The sequence below is a fragment of the Spermophilus citellus genome (genome assembly GCF_964194105.1).
Source record: "Spermophilus citellus genome assembly, chromosome: 7".
Classification (NCBI taxonomy): domain Eukaryota; kingdom Metazoa; phylum Chordata; class Mammalia; order Rodentia; family Sciuridae; genus Spermophilus; species Spermophilus citellus.
This window is the reverse complement of record NC_138188.1, coordinates 94,220,025-94,241,819: the sequence shown is the minus strand read 5'-3', so window position 1 is coordinate 94,241,819 and position 21,795 is coordinate 94,220,025. Positions and strand designations below refer to the sequence as shown.

The 21,795-nt window shown below is 33.5% G+C and overlaps 1 protein-coding gene across 6 annotated transcripts in view; it reads right to left on the bottom strand.

The window, feature by feature from the left end:
- The window catches only part of DZIP3 (DAZ interacting zinc finger protein 3), a 91,954-nt gene that overhangs the window by 6,147 nt on the left and 64,012 nt on the right, over positions 1-21,795 (bottom strand). For all 6 annotated transcript variants that reach the window (XM_081301621.1, XM_081301620.1, XM_081301622.1 and 3 more), the window contains 6 exons: positions 14,299-14,367; positions 10,035-10,131; positions 8,189-8,292; positions 6,392-6,479; positions 4,850-4,951; positions 1,211-1,336 (listed from right to left, as the gene is read on the bottom strand). In XM_081301621.1, the coding sequence (XP_081157747.1) occupies positions 1,211-1,336; positions 4,850-4,951; positions 6,392-6,479; positions 8,189-8,292; positions 10,035-10,131; positions 14,299-14,367 (586 nt within the window). The remainder of the gene's footprint in view (positions 1-1,210; positions 1,337-4,849; positions 4,952-6,391; positions 6,480-8,188; positions 8,293-10,034; positions 10,132-14,298; positions 14,368-21,795) is intronic.

Here is a 21,795-nt window from a genome sequence, read left to right as displayed (position 1 = left end):
AGAAGAGAATGACTAAGTTATGGTAGATCTAATTAAGTAACTAAAAGAAAATCTAGATTATAGAGGATGAATGATGTCCATGAAATACATCTAGTTTTCTGCCATAAAGTATTTTCTTGTAACATTAAAAAATTTTTAAATGTCTAAGCATATGCACATACAGAAAAAGTTTAAGAAGTCATAAAAAAATTAGCAACTGTTAACAGTCACTGGAATAACTTGAATAAAGTCTTATAAGTAAGAAACAGAATACTGCTCAGAAAATTTGCCTCAGTATTAGCCTTTCCCTTAGCAATCAGAAAATAATCTTAATAGAAAGTTAAAGTATTTCAATGTTTTCAAGAAAATTTTATTACAATTTCATATACATATACACATAATTACTTAGAACATACAAAAAAGTTATAATTTTTTTTCATTAATTACATGAAACATCATTCTTTTTGAGAAAGATTCTCTTTTAATCAAATAAAATTTTACTTTAGCCAAGACAACAAATAATTCTAGTAATTTTAAATTTCTTTATTACTTCTTCAAGCTTAGATAAAGCTTATCTGACTATTGGTAGGTAGGAAGATTTGTTACTTGAAAGCATATATTCCAAGGTGGTGGTACTTATATTGTTTGTTTATAGATATAGTTAAAGTACACCTAAGTGTTATACAGTACGTGCGTGTATAAATTTTTTCTTTAGCTTCATGGCATAATTTAGTTTGGAGTGATTTGGCTTCTTTGCTTTTCATTCCACCCAACAAACATGCTAAAAATAAATTATCTATTATAAATACCAATCTACTAAGCATTGTTGCCTGTTACAAAAGTAAAATTGTAAATGTGATGACTCCTATTCAAAAACCAAGCCAGATGCAGTGGCGCACTGCTGTAATCCCAGTGGCTCATGCCTGTAATCCCAGTGGCTCACGCCTGTAATCTCAGTGGCTCAGGAGACTGAGGAAGGAGGATTGGGAGTTCAAAGCCAGCCTCAGCAACATAGCGAGGCCCTAAGCAATTCAGTGAGACCCTGTGTCTAAATAAAATACAAAAACCAAAAAGGAGCTGGGGATGTGGCTCTGTGGTTAAACACCCTAGTATCCCCTCTACCCAACCACTGCCCCCAAAACCAAACTGTCAGTTGATAAAAAACTAATTGAAGAAGCCCATAATAGTGATAAACAACTAATTAATATCTATTTCACCAAGAAAGACTTACCAGGGGGGTTCTAGGTTGGCCTGCTGTAGAGATGACACCAGAGCAAACTGGTGGCATTTGAGGAACAGTAAGTATGGGTCTGAAGAATGATTCTTTCACAAGGGGTCTTCCCAAGAACTGCTGCATCTAAAAGAGAAAATTAAAAAAAATAAAAAAAAAAAACTATACACATTTATATATTTATACAGGCAATGATTTAAATTCATAGAGCAATATAAAGATAAACATGTTGAAGTTCAGATACAAAATATATCAGAAGCAATATGTTATAGTTTGGATCTTAAATGTCCCACAAAGACCCATGTGTTAAAGGCCTGGTTGCTTGTTGCAGCACTATTGGGAGGTGGTAGAACCTTTAAGGGATGGGGGCCTACTGGAAAGAAGTTAGGTCACAGAGTAGAGATAAGGGTATGTCCCTGAAGAGTATATTGGGACCCTGGCCGCTTCCGCTCTCTGTTTCCCAGGGGCCATGAGGTGGAAAGCTTCCTCATCCATTCACTCACCACCATGATGTACTGCTTTGCCAAAGTCACAAAGCCAAATGGCCAAGTAACCATGAACTGAAACCTGTGAATGTGTGAGCCAAAACAAATCTTTCCTCCTTTTGTTTATCTTGGATATTTTATCACAGTGACAGAAAACTGCCTAAGAAACAATGTATGTTAGAATATTTGTTAAATATATAAATATCCCGTGTGGTGAGATATATTGGGAAGAACATTGAGAGTCAGAAAAGAGAACTGGGTTTTATTTCCACTTTCTCTCGATCTAGCTTAACCTTGAATGCCAATTTCCTAGTCTATACAATAAGAAAGATGGGTTTGGTGATCTTTAAGGTTCCTTCCCACTTGTATAATATAGTACTATGTAAAGGAGGTTCTTGGTAAGTGCTGGTCATGTTGGCTGTTAGTATTGTTATATTGTTATGCTGAAATTTCACAAAAGAACTCAAAAAGTTATCCACAGAAAATATTGCCTTTTTTGGTTATGTATTAAAGATACCACCTAATGGATGCACAGCTTCATGTTTAGCACCAGGAGGAATAGAAGAACAAAGGAGGGTAGACCTGGCAGATAAATTCTTTACAGTGACTTCCAGATGTTTATGAGTGTCATTGTATTTACTAGGGATTTGGGGAAACCTGAACCTTTTTAGCAGCTCTCAATGAGAGAGAAACTTGTTGGTTGGAGTACAAAAGAGGAAAGATTTATTGAGCAATTATCATGTGCCAGGACTAGCATTGCACAAAGCATTAAATAGGCATTCTACTGTTTTGCTGAAGTAAAAAACAAACAAACAAACAAAAAAAAACATTAACATAACTTTAAAAAATGATCCTAAAACTGGCAAATGAAAAGCTAAAGGAGAGCGTTATAACAGATTGGGTTGATACTTGTTTTTTAATACCACTAAAGGACAGACATTATATATCTTATAGGTAAAAAAGAAAACATTTCTGAAACATATGGTGGAGTGCAAATTTGAATTGGATACTGGATATTAAAAATTACTTATAATTTGCTTAGGTAAGATAATGGTGTTTATGAGTATATCCAATGAGAGTTCATCATCTTTTAGGGTATAACCTAAAGTATAAATGGATAAAATTATATGATGTCTTGGGTTTGCTTCCTCTCAGGGAGGAGAGGAAGAAGGGGTGACATAAAACAATGCTGATAATATTGAAGCTTGCTCTTAGGTTTGCAGAAGATTGTTATAATATTTTTATGTAAGTTTCAAATTTTTCATAAGTTTTTAAATAATAAATTAATGGTGGGTAACTGAGTTAACAGTATGCTCTCTTTAAGAACCACAGTTACCTAACAATTCTTTGAGAATTAAAAAGCCAGGGTATATGAGTCAAGATATAACGAAACACACACACGTACACTGGGAATAATTCACATTATCACAGACTTCGCAGGTAGATTTCTATAACTTTGAAGTCTAGTGATCATTTCTTGAACACTAGAACTTCAGAGATGGGTGGGAATTTAGTGATCAGATCATCTAGGACAATTTCCTAATTTATTAATGGGAAAACCCAGAAAACCAAAGTCCAGGACAGCTGATTTGACCAATACCAACATAGCTCTTCATACAGTGAGGACCTAAACCCAGTCCCCTTTAGTGTACTTGTCTTGTATAATACCACCTCAATTTATACAAATAACATTAACATTTCTAGTATTTGTTCTCTCAAAAGTATTTTGTTGCTGCTCAATGACCAATAGTGCTTGCATTTTTACACAACTGTGAGCTGAATCAAGAATGGTAGAGAATTGGGTTAGTAAGTACAGAAGATATGTATATGTGTACCCCTCAGACCATTAACAAAGGATGCTTATAAATTGCCATTGAGCCTAACTGCCAGTGGATTATGCCCTTTATTAAAACTGGGTAAGCCACAAAGATAGTCTCTAACAGCATAAAGATCTAGAGGGTGTGGGGGTCAAGATTTCACTGTTTTCTAGTTGTAGAGTATCACAGGTATCTTCCAATCAAGGCTGATGCTGGTTTCATTCCAGAAAACTCTTTAAAAGAATTCTATTCAGCTTCTCAGTTTGTGGAGCCCCTTTATCACGGGAAAGTTTGATTACAGCCTATAAGCAATATTTTTAATATGGGCAGAAGGTATAAGATTTTTGGAAATCCTACCAAAAATATGTGTTGCTTTCTGTAATAGATAATCTTTGAAATTTCTCTGTCAGCTACTTCCTTCTCAGGGTACTCGGTATTGATGATGTGCTAACTCTAGAACGACAATGTTCATAAAACATTGTTCCTGTAGAAACTGAACTGACCAAAATTATACAAGGCAATACTATTATTCTAAACTAAAGCACATGGTGTATATCATAAAGTTCTTTTAGTTTTGGATTCTGCTTTCAAAATGCGCAGTGTTAACTCCATACAACTCACATAATTTTTAAGTTGTTATATTCAACCATGAGTTCTACTACAAGCAGTTGAGTGCTGATATCAATAGTCATCTGCTTCCAAGAATCTTATACCTTTCTTCTTTTACTATGACCAGTTCTATTAAGATTATAAAAAATTATTACCTAATGCTATCATCCTAAAAGTTCTTTTGAAAACCCGTGAGAATTCACTGGATGTGAAGGTACAGAAATACGTATATGGTGTATCTGGTTAGATTCATTGTCCCGTAAGGAGCAGGGAATGGGAATAAGTGTAAGCTGTCCTTGCGTTGAAAATAAACTAGAATATAAAAGTTAAAGAAAAGAGAGTCTAATGTAGAAATAGAGAGGAGTAAATCCTTAGTAAATGCTTTCTAGGGAATGTTACTGAAATATTTCAGTTATTCTGTAGTAACATGGAGGAACCAGGAATTCTGAGTATTCATCAGGTATCTCCTACAATAGAGGTGAGATTGAGGATGAGAAAATATTACTCTTTAGATTGCAAACAAATCACTAAAATCCATTCATAGAACCCTACTGCACTGGCTTCAATTGAGTCAGCCAGTTATTATATCATTTGGAAATTATCATCTGTTAATTATATTAGTAGATATGGAGATAATTGCAACATCAAACATACTGCATAATCAGTGTTTTACATCCTTATATTATCAAAAATAAACTGGCAATTTTATAAAATGTCATATTTCTTACCAATATTTCAGGACTGGGTGGTGGTGGAGGAAGCTGAACTGGAGGCAAGGAACTCAAGGCAAACCCTTGCTTCACCTTACTAATTTGCTCATTGTACTGTGTCTGGTGGAAGAGAAAAGATATTTTAAAGCACAATCAACTTCAAAGAAATAATATACTTGATATAGTTTTGAATAATCCAACAGAATAGTAGCTCTCAACCCACTGATGGAAAGAATATAAAAACATAAGACCAATGCTATAAACCACTATCCCCACTGTAAATACTATATTTTTTAGATGTGTTTGTTGACTGACAAGAAACAGAGACACATAATTCACAGTTCCTTGTGTAACTCCTTGTTTTTGTAAGTTTAAGTGCCAAGTAGGAATCACTGAAATAAAGTATAGAAAGAATCTAAGTCAGAGGAGTCAAGTAAACTACTTACAAATGTTCATTTTTTAAAAACTAAAGGGAAAACTTTGGGAATACTGATTAAATGTCCACATCTTGTTTATCTCAAAAAGTATATACCTTTAGCTTGCTCTTACTCCACATGTATTTTATTCTTTTAGATTTTGCCAAAAATGAAACTTCAATCCTGGAGGCTTATCATTATGTTTTCAACATTCTGGGCCACTCTCTCCATCTTGCTTTACAATATTATTTGGCAAACAACCCACAAAAGCAGGAAAAGAAAGTCTTATAAAACAAAACATTTAGAAGTTTCCACACAGGATGTGTGCTTGGAAGAAAATAAAGACAGAGAAAAAATTGACAGCTCTTTAGACACCAACAGATATGCTAAAGACACACTAAGACTGAATAAAGAAGAGTCTGGGGAAAAACAGTCAAAACCACCAAGGAAGAAACTGTACAAGTCTATATATAGTCTTTGAGGTAGCTCCTCACAACTGAGCACCAATACTTTCTTGCTCTGTTGTAAAACAATCAACATTATGTATCAACTTTACAGATATAAAGATTCTAAAACCAAAAAAAAAAAAAGATTCTAAAATTAAATTAATTACTAAGTATTTATTGAATTACTTCTTTAGGTTACCTTTCCCCTTATCCCAATTCAAATAAATCATTGATATCAAGAACTATGTAATGTTTTGAAGAACCAATAAAAAAAAGAAAAAAAAGAATTAGTTTGCATTATGGAATAATTATATACAAAGTTAAAACTGAAAATGAGTACAGGCCTATTTGATCTTTCTTTTAAGTTGAGCATATTATTACTTAAAGCTAGTTAACACACTTATTTTTGATGGGGTAGCATTAGCTTTGGAATTTCAGGGAAACCAGGTATAAGGGACAAGTTTTGAGTTTATCATTACCTGGATCTAAAGGCCACATGTATGAATCTAGAATGCTCTCTACTATCAAATACATGAAAGTAATCTCAATCTGAAAGCTTAAACTTTGGTTATCTGAAAAAACAAAATAACAACAAGAACAACAAAAAATGTTCTTCCCTAAATTTCTGTAATTGCTTTTATTTTAGATGTCTTGTTTAACAATCAGCCAATTTGCTCTAAATATATTTCAGGACTTACCCTGAGAAATGCAATCTTGTTTCTAACATCCGTCACAATGGCATTCCAACTATCTACTGCAGCCTTTAATTGAAGTGATTCTAGGTTGCTGGTATAAACAAAAAAACACAGAGAAAATTCTTTTTATATAACACCTAGGCTTCTGCAAATTTCCGTTATGTTCTCTAGCATACATGTAAATAACATATAACTATAAAATTACTTCTATGACCAATAATTCCCTTAAATTAGGTCAAAGTTGTGTATGGAAGAGTTTGTTATTAAAAATAAAAACAAAACTAATAATATATATAAATTGTTTTTTCAAAAGAAAATCAACCTTAGTCTTCCAGAATGCCAGTTTTTTTCTAACTTGGTGATATTTTAGAGACCATATTATAAAACCTTTGCATAGGAATATTTCCAGTGAAGTAGGGAAGCTATATGGAAATTGCCTTAGTCATTTACTACAGGAGCATTTTAAAAAAATGTTGACCCATCTTAGAAGAAGGTTTTGGTCCATCTTCACATTAACTCTGACATCATAGAGCCAGAGCTGGCTTACCTGGTTCCTCTGTAAATTAGAAAAAGATACTGCCTTTGGCAGGGCAAATTAGAAACAAATACCTTTTTGGTGAGGATGAATGAGATTACTTTGTGCATTGCATAAACTGCACAAACACAGTAGCTTTGTCAAGCCATGTCCAACAAATAATTAAGTTTGAACAACTCTGAATCTTCAGGTCTGTCATCTTTAGAAGGGACTTCATGTGGAAGTCTAAAATGTCTATCTTTTGTAACACTGTCATACTTGTATTACCAAACTCAAAAATTTTAAAAGAGCAGAATTAGTTTTCACTAAGATCATCTCATAGAAAGAGGCCTCATAATATTTTCATTTATACTGCATTCTTTCTCTCTCTAGCAAGCAAAGGAAGACCAATCACTTACAACAGTACTTCCTAAACTTGAATGCCCATCAATACATCCTGGGAATCTTGCTAAACATCAGAGATTCTGATTTTTGGAATAATAATAATTATTAAAATGCTAATCACTAAAAAAATTAAGGATGTCTTGATTACAGAGATTCTTTTTAAATTAAGTGTTTAATGTCAAAGGTACACCCCATAAGATTAAAAATTTAAGGAAAATTTCATTCAACTTGCTCAATATTTGAAAACTACTCTTACATAACATAGTAAGAAACTGCCCTTAGCATGTGATTTTAGGTGTTAATACTGATTTTCCCTCAAGGTATCCTAATAGCATTTGATATAAGCATTATTAATAGAGACATTTAGATATGAGCTTGCAGAAAAAATCTTTAAATGTCTAACTGAATACTCACTACTCAATGAAGTTTCATTATGTATGTATTATAGATGTATTTATGTTCAGGTAAAACTTGTACATGTCCTCAATATATAGCATTGTTTGATAATACTGTGAGAGTAAAGTTATTTACTTCTCATATAAAAAATAAATAAAAACAAGCATTATTAGGGAAAACAACTAGAAAAAAAGTTTTCCAATTGACTGAGACTTCTGATATAGTTCACTGTAGAGGAAAGAAAAAATCTTTCCACAGCTATTACTGTACTCAGGGTTTCAGCAGAGGCAACAAAAAGTACAGCCATCAAAGTGACTAAATAACTTCTGATATATATATATGGCTGTGTGTGTGTGGGGGGGGGGCTACCTTACTCCAAAGATTCTGGTATACTCTACGTGAAATACATTGTAGATTACGTTCAACCTTGAAGACATTTGTGAACCTCAAAGATCAAGATGCATTCATTATGAGGAAAAGGTTACCTTGCAGCCATGTGAGTCACTCTGGCAAGCTGATTGAGACACTCCTTTTCAGTCTGCTCCAGATGAAGCAAACCAAAATCTCTACGACACTGTAAGAAATACACCTATGGTTTTGACAGAAAAAGAAAGAAGTTGAAGGTGTCCTTCTTGTAAGTGAATATTGGCTCAAGTAAATTTTAAACTATTTTTCAATCTCTCCCAATAGCACCTGAACTTCTTGATCATTCAAGATACACTTTAAATATTTTTGATCGAATGTAATCCTATAATTCTAATGTTCATATTCAATGGTTACTGCTAGTAAACATTCCAAGAATGTTACTTTTCAAACTTGCACACATACTGGTATAATTTTTGAAACTTCAAAAAAATGATGCTTTGGTCCCAGAGATTCCAATTTAATTGATAACAGGATTAACCTGAGCATTAGGATAATAATTTGGGTAATCATAATAGGCAGCAAAATTTGAGAACACTCAAAAGAAGTCCTGCTACTTTTTTCCCTTGATGAATAGGCAAATAATGAATCAGACCACACAGAAAGATAACAGTCCAAAGGGCCTTGGAGTTTCTCCAACATCAGAAATCCTTTCGAAGTCATAACTGATACACAATCACTTAGCCTCTGTTTTTAACTATTCATCACACAATATTCACTACAAATAGTACTATTGGACAGCATTGTTACAAAGTCCTTCCTTTTTAAAATTAATAGTGGAAGCAGAAATAAATTTTTGATTAAAGTAGTAAAAAATGAAGAATACAAGCTTGAGCTTTTAAGGTTATGTGGGCTTTTTCTTTTGTTAACGCTAGTACTTCAAAACCACTTCCACAGATTTTGAGTTCAGATATACTCCTTGGTTCTTGAATTCTGGAATCCCAAGTACTCTGCTAGAGAATAGAGCTTAACAATGACAGAGGTGGGAAGGTTTGTAATGCTTTTAATGTCAGCAAACTCTCCAAATATGTGAATCTTATTGTATATCAAGTTTGGTTATCTATAAATAAAAATTAAATATACATATACAATTATATTTCTTTTGAGAGATACTAGCTATGGTGTTATAAGCTAACTTAGAAGAAATTGGGTGACTTTCTAGGGGCCTGGAAAGTAAGTTCATTTTTGACTCTGGGGTATACAATGTATATGGAAAGTGGCAAAGAAAAGAAATATTATGGCAGCAGTGAAATATTATTTTTTTTTAAATTAATTAGTTTATTTATCCTAGTTAGGTATATATGATAGCAGAATGCATTTTGAATCATTGTACACATTGCAGCACAACTTTTCATTTCTCTGATTGTACACGATGCAGTATCATACCATATGTGCAATCATACATGTACCTAGGGTAATGAGTCCATCTCGTTCCACCATCTTTCCTGCCCCAATACTCCCTCCTCTCCTCTCCCAATCACAGTTCTTCCATTTTACCATGCCCCCCTCCCATTATGGATCAGCATCCATATCAGAGAGAACATTCGGCCTTTGGTTTTTAGGTATTGGCTTATTTTTAAAGTTTGGCTTAGTGATCTGGCTTCATGAAAATTTCCCCAAGGTTTATGTATTTCCTGTACAATACCACAACACAATGATTTCTTGGAATCACTGAAGTAAAACAACATGTGATCATAAACACTGAAGTACTCATATGCAGTATTCCAGTGAGTCAAAAAAACATGAGTTTAAGCTGTGTTTTCCTTCTTAGTACTAAAATATCTTATTTTGGATTATTCAAAACCAGTCTTTTTTCATTCTTTAGGATACCAGTATTACACAAGTAAAACACCCTCCCTCACTCTTTATATATATATATATATATTTTTTTTTTTTTTTTTTTTTTACCTCAGCTGTTAAGGCTCTGCTAGTTTCTGCATTCACCTTGCTTAAGTATGTTTTAATTGTGCTTTCCAGATTAAGCTTCTCCATTTCCCACTGGGATCTGAAATATATGATCATTAAAGAGTTATCAACATTATAGCAAGAACCACCTTTTTCATCTTATTCAGGAGGAAGAAACATATAAACTATACATGAGTAGAAAATGATTTTTTGGAAAATTATATAACACATGAGAACAAGAGAAGACATTGCTCAACACCTACTGTTATCCTTTAGTATCAAGAGTGCAGAAGTTTTAAAGTTGTCAGTATATGGGTTATTATCTAAGACTTGGTTCTAAAATCAAGTTGTCTTAGGATGAATCTTAGCTGTACAACTTACTAAATGTAAAGTCTTGCTTGAATACAATGGACTGAATGTTTATACCCCCATTAAAATCCTAACCTGCAAGATGTCGGTATTAGGAAATGGTGTCTTTGTGTGTTAATGAGGTTATGAAGTAAAACCCTTATGAAAGGGATTAGTATCCTTATAAAAGAGGTTTGAATGAGCTGACTTTCCCTTTCTGCCATGTAGGGTGATAGTGAGAAGATGGCTGTCTATTGAGGAAGCAAATCCATACCAGATACCAAACTGACCAGTGCCGTAATCTTGGACTTTCCAGCCTCCAGGACTATGAGAAATACATTTCTGTTGTTCATAAGCTACTTAATCAATGGTATTTTTTTTAACAGCTCAAAGTAAGAGAGCAAGTTACTTAACTTTTCTATACCTCATTTTCCTCACAGGTAAAAAGAAAGTTGTATTATCTTTAAAAATAGCTGTTGTGAAAATTCATTCAGACAATATACATAAAGCACTTTGTGTTTGGCACATACATACTAAATCAATGTTAGCCACTATCTTTGTTAATAAATTTTACATCAAGTTTCCATAAACCCTTTTGTATCCTAACAATACAATAAAACCACAAAAGTTTTCATTATTATTGTCATAAAATATTTTACTGGTTTTATCAGTGCTCTCATTTCATACCTTAAAATAAGAGCAAGTTTTACATAGCTTGAGGAAGGAGAAACATAAAGGTCAGGACATTGTTTATACAATGGAAAATGGTTTCCTATAATATTTCTTTCTTTTTTCCCTATCCCTTCTCAGCTTCCTATACTTGAGTCCCAAAATTCTATAGTAAATACAAACCAAACTCTGTGTGTGTGTGTTTTATACCAAGAATTGAATCCATGGGTACTCAAGTCACATCTTCAGCCTGTTTTATATTTTACTTTTGAGACTGGGTCTCACTAAGTTGTTAGAGCCTTGCTAAGTTGCTGAGACTGGCCTTGAACTTTTGATCCTCCTGCTTTAGACTCCCAAGTTGCTAGGATTACTGGCATCACCACAACCAGATACCTTTAATGAAAATAATCAATCAAAAATACAACATTGTAACAGGGACTGTCACAAAACCATTCTCAAGGTTTTACTATTAGAAGCACTAAAAAGCTCAAGTGCCTGACAAATATTGATAAGAAGCTTGACAATAATACTATTAATACCATTAAGGCCAGAGTTTTTTGAGGAGAAAATAAAAACCACAAAATACTCAAATAGACAAATTAACACAATAGAAATGATTATGCAATTAAATATTGTGCAAAACTTGCTGTAAAGAAAATAATTGTACTTCATCAAAAAATTTTTTGACTTAAATGATATCCTAAAAAAAATATGAAGATTACCCACAGAATGGAAGAGTATCCTTCAAAGAAACTTGTATCCACAAAATACAAGAAATTCCTAAAACTTAATAATAAAAAGACAATCAAATTTAAAAATAGGCAAAGAAAGCAAGTAAAAATTTTTCCAAGAAGATAGATGACTAAAAAGCACATGAGAAGAGCTGAGGTTGTGGCTCAGTAGTGCGGAGCTTGCCTAGTGTTATGGGCCAGAATATATAGGCAATGACCAAACAGACTCCATTTTTACCCTGAGACTCCATGTCATGTAATAAATGCTTCTTCCATGAAAAAACTCTGCCTCTGCCATCCTGATCCTGCTTAGCACACCCTGCTTAGAAATGCAAATGTTTCTGATCTTCTTATACAATGTAAAATTATTCCTTTTTTTTGGTTTCCATTTTTCTTGGTAAATGTACCCTATCAGAGAATGATTGTCTAGACGTTAATAACTATTCTTTAAACTGTACATAACCAGTGTTGTTTTGATCCACTTCTCCTTCTGCTTATGATTTTAGATCTCATGATTTTTCTTTATAGTTTTGAATCATAGCAACAGCTATTTATAATTAATGTACTGACATGATTTACTTGTGGTTTTGGACTATAAAAAGTGTGCTCTAACCCTTGAAGGGGGTTGAAGGGTGTAGACTTGCAGCCTGCTCCTTGGCCCGCCAGCTGGTGTTCCATCTCCTGCTTTGAGATTGACTTGGTGATTTATTACAATCTCACCATAACAGTAGCATGTGAGAGGCATTGTGTACGATCCTCAGCACCATATAAAAATAAATACATAAAATAAAGGTATTGTGTCCATCTACACTAAAAAAAATGAGAAAATGTTAAACATAATTAATCACTAGAGAAATGCATAATGACATAGTGCTTCAAACAAAACAGGTAAAATAAATACAGATAGATAACAAGTGTACTAAGAATGTAGAAAAATCAAAATTCTATATATAGTTACTTTGACTATAAAAATGGTGCTGCTACTTGGAAGATAGTTTGGTAGGTCTTCAAAAAGTTAAACATTGCCAGGCATGGTGGTTGCATAACTGTAATTCTAGTGACTTTGGAGGCTGAGGTAAGAGGACTACAAATTTGAGACTGGCCTCAGGAATTTAGTGAGACCCGAATTAAAAAAAAAAAAATGCTGAGGATATGTCCCAGGATCTAATCCCCAGTACCAAAAAGAACAAAAAGTTAAACGTAAAGTTTACTGCTGACCCAGAAGTTCTTCTCCTTAGTATATATTCAAAAGACAGAAAAACATTCACAAAATCTTTCTGTATAAATGCCATCAGTATTCACAATATTGTACATATAAACCAAAAACTTGGTAAAAAGCCAAATTTCCAACAAATTAATGAAAAGATAAAATGAGTTATATTTATAAAATATTATATATTCATAAAAAAGAATGAGAACTGATATATGCTACAACATGGATTTTGAAAACATTATGTTAAGAACTTAATTGCAAGGGGCCACATGTTATGATTAATTTACATAAAATGTCCATAACAGGCAAATCCCATAAAGACAAAAGGTAAATTATTGTTTGCCAGAGCTAGAGGAGAAGAGAAGGGGGAATGATTTAATGGGTACAAGGTTTCTTTTGGGAGGTGATAAAAATGTTCTGTAAAAAGACAGTGGTGATGGCTGTATACCTCTACAAATATACTAGGAAACCAACAAACAACTTTCATATCCTCAGTCTTTTTCATTTTTTATTTTGAGATAAGTTCTTGCTATGTTGTCTAGGCTGGCCTCAACTTAGGATCCTCCTAACTTAGGAGGCTGAGACAGGAGAATTACTATTATTATTACTGGGATTATAGGCATGTGCCATGCCTTGCCCAAACTGTACATTTTAACAAGGTGAATTTTATGCTATATGAATTAGATCTCAAAAAAGCTGTTCCAAAAAATTTTACCTACAAACAATAGGTGAATGAGAATAAAACTTGGCTAATTTCACAAAGCAGTCACACCCAGTAGTATTAATTAGGGTAAAAAAAAATAACTCTGAAGTTTTAGTCTAAGGCAATAGTTTGTTGTAGGCCTATAACATTGCTGATTCACTCTCTCTCATCATTTTTTTTCAGGATCAGACCTCCCAAATTGCTTAGCACACTTCCAATTTACATCTATTGTCCCAATGTAATTACTGATGCTGCTAAGTATCATGCTCAAAAGTACCCAGTTTGGCCACATGTGGTGGTGCATATCTGTAATCCCAGCAACTTGGTAGGCTGAGGCAGGAGGATCCTGAGTTCAAGGCTAGTCTCAGCAATTTAGTGAGGCTGTAAGCAACTTAGACTCTATCTCAAAATAAAATGTAAAAAAGACTGGGGATATGACTCAGTGGTTAACAGCCCCTGGGCTCAATCCTTGGTACCCCCCCAAAAAGAAAAGGTACCCAATTTTGGATGACACATTATATGGCTTCCCTATCCATAACATGTAGCGAGAAATAAGGAGTTTCAGAAAGGGCATACCAACCAAAGAAAAAGCTAAGTTTGTACCTTTTCATGGAAAGTTGCTCTTTAAGGTTCTTGATTTCATTATCTTTAGCATGGATTTGACGTTGTAATCTAGAATAAGAAAGTAAATCATATAACATTAGAAATTTTCGCCTTTTCCCAGTCAGAATAGCTCTACCTGTAGCCAAAGAGGGGACCAACTAACTATGTCTGATTGCACTGGGAGACACCAGGAAATGCCTAGGATTAAGATACTCTGGGTGTGTCTATGACAGTATTTATAAAAACCACTAGCATGTGGGTGGGACAGTAAACTATGGGGGAAGACCTGCCCTGAATGTGGTTGGCACTGTCCAATCAGTTGAGGATTCAGATGGAATAAAAGGTGGAAGAAGAAAGCTGCAGTAGATGAAAGCTTTTTTTTTTTTCTCTTGAGCAGGTACATCTATGACTGCTGTCATTGCCAGTGGACATGACACCAGCTCCTTCATTCTTCCAATGTGGACTCTCAACAGATATTCTCCAGAAGTCCCTAGGCCTCAGTCTCAGACTGGGACTGCATCATTGGTCATCTGGCTTTCCAGTGCACAGATATTAGAGACTAGTCAGCATCTGATTGTGTAAGACAATGTAATAAATCCCCTTTTATAATCATTCATATAAATATCCTGTTGGCTCTGTACATTTAGAGAATCCTAATACAACTTCTACACCTGGTCCTTTTGAACTTAACTGATTTCTGAGTCTGATTTACTGACTTCTCAAAAAAAGGAGAATTATAAATTATAACTTGGGAGTCACATGACTTAGTTCTGGAAAGATTGGGTAAAAATTTTGTATAAATCAGAAAAAAACCTATGGATCAGATTAAAGATTAATATGCAAGAAATTCTTAAGAGAAATATAAAGTAATACCTTTTGGCTGACATATGTAGTCATACACCATTTTTGAGGTTCCTTCCTTGTGTGCTGCCATATTTATTCTTATAACCAAGCTTTTTTATAAACCTGTTAATTAGCTTCAATATGAAGAGATTTATAGGAAAAATACATTTCTCCTTAAGTCCTTTATAGTTCAGATTGTTGGGATACATAGGTGTTTGATTAATATACATTATAGAATGCTAAGTCCTTAAAACAGTGACTTCAATGTTGGCTGAATTATTAGATTTTAGAGATTACCCATTCACCTTTACTTTAAGTTTTCTGAAACTTGTAGACTTAAATGTTCTGTTCAACTGAGGAAGCAATGAAAAGAAACCAGGCCCCACTTTCTGTAGAAGAGATCATGTTCTCAAGTGAAGAATAAGAAATACAAGCTTTGTTACAATATAATACACAGAAATATGCAGACAGAAATGAAAAGTTAGTCATATATGTTGCTTAATGATGGAGATACATTCAGAGAAATGTTAGTATGAATATAATAAGGTGTACTTACACAAACTAAGATGGTTATCATGTCATTAGACAATATCATTTTATGGGACAACCATCACATACACACTCAAAGGCCAAAACATTGTTAGATAGCACATAACTGAGGTAAGATTTCTAAGATGAACATCTTTTTCCTTATATACTTCCATTATTTCAGTATTTTACCCAATGTAAGAGTAGAATGGGCAATAAGAGTTGACAGACCAATTTGTGTCTTCATACATGTACTTTGGATAATAATGTCCATCACATTCCACCATCATTGCTAACCCCACCCCCCCTTCCCCTCACACCCCTCTGCCCTATCTAGAGTTTGTCTATTCTTCCTGTGCTCCCCCTCCCTACCCCACTATGAATCAGCCTCACGTATAAAGACACGAATTGGTGTGAATATACTTTGTATACAACCAGAGATATGAAAAATTGTGTCCTATTGTGTGTAATAAGAATTGTTTTTTAAATATTTTTTTAGTTGTAGATGGACACAATACCTTTATTTTATTTATTTGTTTTTATGTGGTGCTGAGGATTGAACCCACTGCCTAACATATGCGAGGCAAGTGCTCTATCACAGAGCTACAACCCCAGCCCCATGTAATAAGAATTGTAATGCATTTTGCTGTCATATATAAATTAAAAAAAAATCAAAACTGAAACAAAATAAAACAAAGAGTTGACAGTGCCAATGGGAAATTCAGAAGACCTGATTCTTAAATATTGTTGGGTAGGTAGGCACAGTTCCCATTATCCAGCATGGATATGAACCAGCTATATGTGTTCAGGCATTTGTAAGTAACTTCTCAGTCCTATTTTTCTCATGTTGGATAAAATTCTTCGATTTTCTTTTAAGATCTAAAGTTTTCCAGCTAACTCAGACTGGCTGTCAAGTTTGTTATATAAATTTTATTAATAGCAGTTTCTTGACATTTACTAACTGCTTATTGTAGTTTATACAAAATATATCACTTTCATATAAATCTTAACAACAAATATTTGCAAAACATTTATTGTAGGCATGGCATGGAATTTGGGTCAAAGGGAAAAATATTTTTTTGCTTTCTAAAAATCTCCATATTATAAGATGAAAGAAACCAATATTTATAATTAAGGAAATGTTACATTTGTATCACACACTCTTAGGAAAGTTTCAGTGAATTAAATAAGATAAAAGGCTCAAAAGCTTAGCAGGGAGTTCATGTTTTCCTTCTGCCTGGCTATCTTTCTTTCCTTCAGCACCTTGTATTATGTTTTCAATGAAGTTCTTCCTTCACTGAAGGAAGCTCTTTCTTATCCAAATAATCAAAAGTAATTGCTTTATAAAATTCTTTGTCAATTTTGGTATTTATATGTACTTTTCAAAAGTTAAACTTTTACTTTGAAATAATGGTAGAATCATATGAAGGTCTAATAACAGATTCCATGCACACTTTCCCAAATTTCTACCAATGGTAACAGACTGCAAAATTCTAGTATAATATCATAATTAGGATATTGAGAGTGATTAATTGAACAGTTTAAGCCACAAGATCCTTCATTTTGCCCTCTGATAGCTGCTCCCTTTTCTTTTTTATAACCTTGGAACCATAAAACTATTTTCTATTTTTAAAATAGAATAAATTCTCAAATTTTAAAATAGAATAAATTCTCAAATAAAAATTTGAGAATGGTATAGAAATGGAATTTTATAATGTATAAGTTTTGGGGATTGGCTTTTTTCAACTCAGTATAATTCCCCAATGTCTTCAAGGTTTATAGTGATATCACTATTTTTTTGTGGATGATGATAACTCATGTCTTTTGTCAGTTTTGCTAGAGGTTTGCCAAATTTTAATGACACTTTCAAAGAACCAGTTTTTTGTTTCATACATTTTCTCTATTGTTTTAGTGTTTCCACCTCCATTATTTTTAATCTTTATTATTTCCTTCCATTTGCTTTGAGATTATTTTGGTTTAATTTGCACTGGAATTTTTGAAATGAGAGCTTAGATTATTCATTTGAAAATTCTCATTTTTTTCCTTTTTTCTAATGATTGTATTATTTAGTGCTATATAGTCTTTGAACTGTCAGCTAAGCACCTAAAATTTTAATATATTGTATTTTCATGCTAATTTAATTCAATATACTTTTATTTACCTTGAAATCTTTTCTTTAACTGTTGAATTATTTAGACCTGAGTTGTTGCCATATATTTGGAAGTTTCCTGTTATCTTTCTGTTATTTATTTCCAGTTTTATTCCTTTGTGATTCTAGAACATGTTTTGTATGATTTTCAACTCTTAAATTTGTTGAGTATTGTTTTATGACCCAGAATGTGTCCTATGGGCACTTAAAAACATGTGTATCTGGCTGTTGTCTGACATTGATTAGATAATATTGGTTGATGGTTCTGAACTCTTCTAAATCCTTGCTGATTTTTTGTTTACTAGTTCCATAAGTAATGAGAATGGGGTTTGATGTCATCAACTATGTTGTAGATTTTTCTGTTTTTCCTTTTAGTTCTATCAGATTTTGCTTCATGTATTTCAAGGATCTGCTGTTTGATATACATACCTTAAATTCTCATGTCTGCTTAGTGGATTGATCCATTTTGTAATTATTCAATGTCTCTTTTTGTGTCTGGCAGTTTTCTTTGCTCTGATGTTTACTTTATTTGATATGAATAGTTTGCACATTTACCATGTTTTTTCTTTCAAACTGTTACTGAATTTGAATTGAGTTTCTTGTAAACCACATATTATTAGAACATATTTTGTTTGCTTGTTTTTAAGTTCACTCTTTTAGTCTTTGCCTTACAATTGCTGTTTACAACTTAGGTAATTATTGATATGTTAGGGCTTAACTGTCATTTTACAATTTGCTTTCTATTTATATCCCTCATTTTTCTTTTTTTTTTTTTGTTTTGACCATCTTATGGGTTATTCGAACACTTTTTTTTAGCTTCCATCTTGACTTATTTAATAGTGTTTTTTAACACATCTCAGTGGTTTACAAATGTGTGGAAAAGCATAATACACACCACAATCTCAATCACACAAAATGGGATATTGTGTATATATGCACACAACCTAGAGGGACACGTCCAACTAAGCTTCTTGTGAGTGGATGACTTTGTTCTTTGCTTGTGTTTTTTTTCCCCTGTAATGTACAATTTACTTTTAAAAAATAAAAATTATTTTAAAAACAAACAAAAAAAATTACAAATTAATGTGTGAAAAAAAAAATATATATATACATACACACACATAATTACTGGTATTCATCTTTTCCTTCTTAAAGTGAAATTCAGAAATCATACTCTGAATTAGGTACTTTTACCCTCCTCACTTGTAAAATATATTGTTGTATTTTTTTCTATATGTTACATTCCAGATGAGGTGGTACAATTAAAGAAATGAATGAGCATTAGAATGGACTCATTATTTTTATTTTCCCACTCATTCTGATTCTGATATTATTATTCCTTTTTTAATCTTCTATTTCCTTTAAGTTTAGAAAACTTCCTATTCTCCTTCTGTAAGGGTAGATTTGCTACCAAAAAATTCTTATACTTTCCCTTTGAGTTTGTCTCTCTTTTCATTCCTGAAGAATATTTTTGCTGAATATAGGATTCATGACTATTCTTTTCTTTCAATTCTTCTCTTTTTAGTAATTAAATAATGTGCTACTTCCTCTGACTCCCATGATTTCAGATGAAAACTCTGCTATAATTCCAATTAATGTTCCAACATAGGTACAATATTCTCCCTGCTCCTGGTATCTGTAGTTTTGCTTCCTTCCTTTCCCAGAGTCATACATTGTTTAAAAATATTAAATGGAAATTTCAGAAATAAACAATTCGTAAGTTTTACACTGTTCTCAGTCTGAACAGTGTGGTATAATCTTGCACCCTTGTGTTCTGTCCTGGCTGAGATATAGAATCATCCCTTTGTCCAAGACATCTACCTACCCATTAGTTCCTTTGTAGCTATCTTGACTTTCAGATCAATTGTCCTGGCACTACAGTGCTTATGTTCAAGAAACCCATGTTTTACTTAATAATATTCCCATAAAAGAAGAATAGTGATGCTATTTTATTAAGTATAATTGTTATAATTATTCCATTTTAGTATTAGTTACTGTTCATATCTAACTGTACCTAATAAAAATTAAACTTTATTATGGGTATGTAAGCTTAGGAAAAAAAAAAAAAAAACATTGTACACACAGGTACTACCTAATCTTCAAATGTATCCCCTGTGGTTAAGGGGGACTACTCCTATAATTAAGATTATTCTTTGTTTTTAATTGTCAGAGACATAGTTAAGATGTGTCTTTCCATGGATTTCTTTCAGTTTTTGCCATTTAGGGTTCAGTTTTAGCCTCTAGAACACGTAAATTTATGTGTGTTCTCAAATGTGAGAGCTTTCTATCATTTATTTGAGAGTTTTCTACTATTTCTTTGAACAGTCTTTTTCAGTCCACTTTCTCTCTCTGTTCTCCTTCTGGAACTCTGAAAAGAACTTTAGGTTTTTGTCATTATTCAACAGGTCCCTGAAACTGTCTTTTTAGATCCACCCACTCCCCAATCTGTTTTCTTTTGCTCTTCAGATGGGACAAATTCTATTCATCTATCTCCAAGTTCACTGTTTCACTCCTGTCATCTTTAGTGACTATAGTCAGTATTTTTAAATTAATTTTAATTATTGTATTATTGTATTTAATTATAACTTACTGTTTCTTATTATAACCTGGTATTTTCTAGGTTTTCTTTTTGAGATGGGGGTCTCATTATGTTGCCCAGTCTGGTCACAAAACTTTTGGGCTCAATGATCCTCCTGCCTCAGCCTCCCGAGTAGCTGGGATTATAGACCTTCAGGTTTCCATTTATTTCAAGAAAATTCAATTTTATCGGAGCATTTCTATAACAGTTGCTTTAAAATCTTTGTCAGACAATTCCAACATCTGATTCATCTTAATGTTGTCATGGTTTGTTCTCTTTAACATGATTTTCCTGATTCTTGGTATTATAATTATGTTCTATTGTAGCCTAGATATTTTGGATATTATGACTCTGGGTTCTATTTAATCTTCCTTTTTTTAAGCAAACAGTACCCCTCTTGAGATATAATATAAGGGCCAAATGGGTATGTACAGCTTTACACTGGTCCCTAATGAAAGCACTCTAACAGAAGTGGGCACTGAATTGCACTGCCTCAATGATGTTGAAAGATGTAGAAGTTTAGCTCCCCATTGAGCCTAGCTGATTTCTTCCCATGAAGAAGGAGCACCAACTCATACTAAAAAAGGCACCTTTTGTCTCCAAGTGGAGCATAAGATCAGCTCCCTACTGGCCCTGCTGACAAGAGTGGAATCACACCACTTTCTTATTAGAATGGAGGCAGAAGCTCCCTATGTGCTTGTTCCTCTGTCACCAGCTAATAAGAGGGGAGAGAAATGGAATGCAATTAGTTCCAGGGACAGATTTAGCTTTCCATGGGAGAAGGAGGGATGAAGCCTAGTCTTGACTAGTCCCACCAGGAACTGCCTTGTTGAGTCTCATTGATGCTGGTTAGAGGTACAGGCTCAGTTCTCATCCACTAGATCACACCTGACACATCCTGGCAGATGAATTAGGTGAATTACCTCCTTCTGTCTAGTGGGGATTAGAAGATCAGCTGCTTGGATTCATTCCCCAGATAAACAAATAAATACATCATCATCATGATAAGGTCAGCTGCCTTCTCAATATTGCTGATAGTATCCTGGTAGGGAAATAGATACTGCCACCTCTTTGTCAGGGACACTCAGATTGCATTGATTACTTTCTAGGGGTTGGTATGAGGGCCACTGGTGTTTAGCTAGAGTAGGGTGGTCACTATCAAAGTGTTTACTGTTGTTATACTTTCCTTTTCCTGATCCTTTGACTAGAGGAAACAAACTTCTTAGAATTTTTTTTTTCTTTCTGTGGTTATTCACAGTTCTAGCTTCTGAAGTATCTTGTCTGGGATATATATGGGAGGCAACAAGAACATTTACTGTCATTTTTGTTCCAACAAACCCCATAGTCTTTAGACAATATATTTTCCTCTTTCACCTTTTAGAGTGTTCCTATGTTTGAT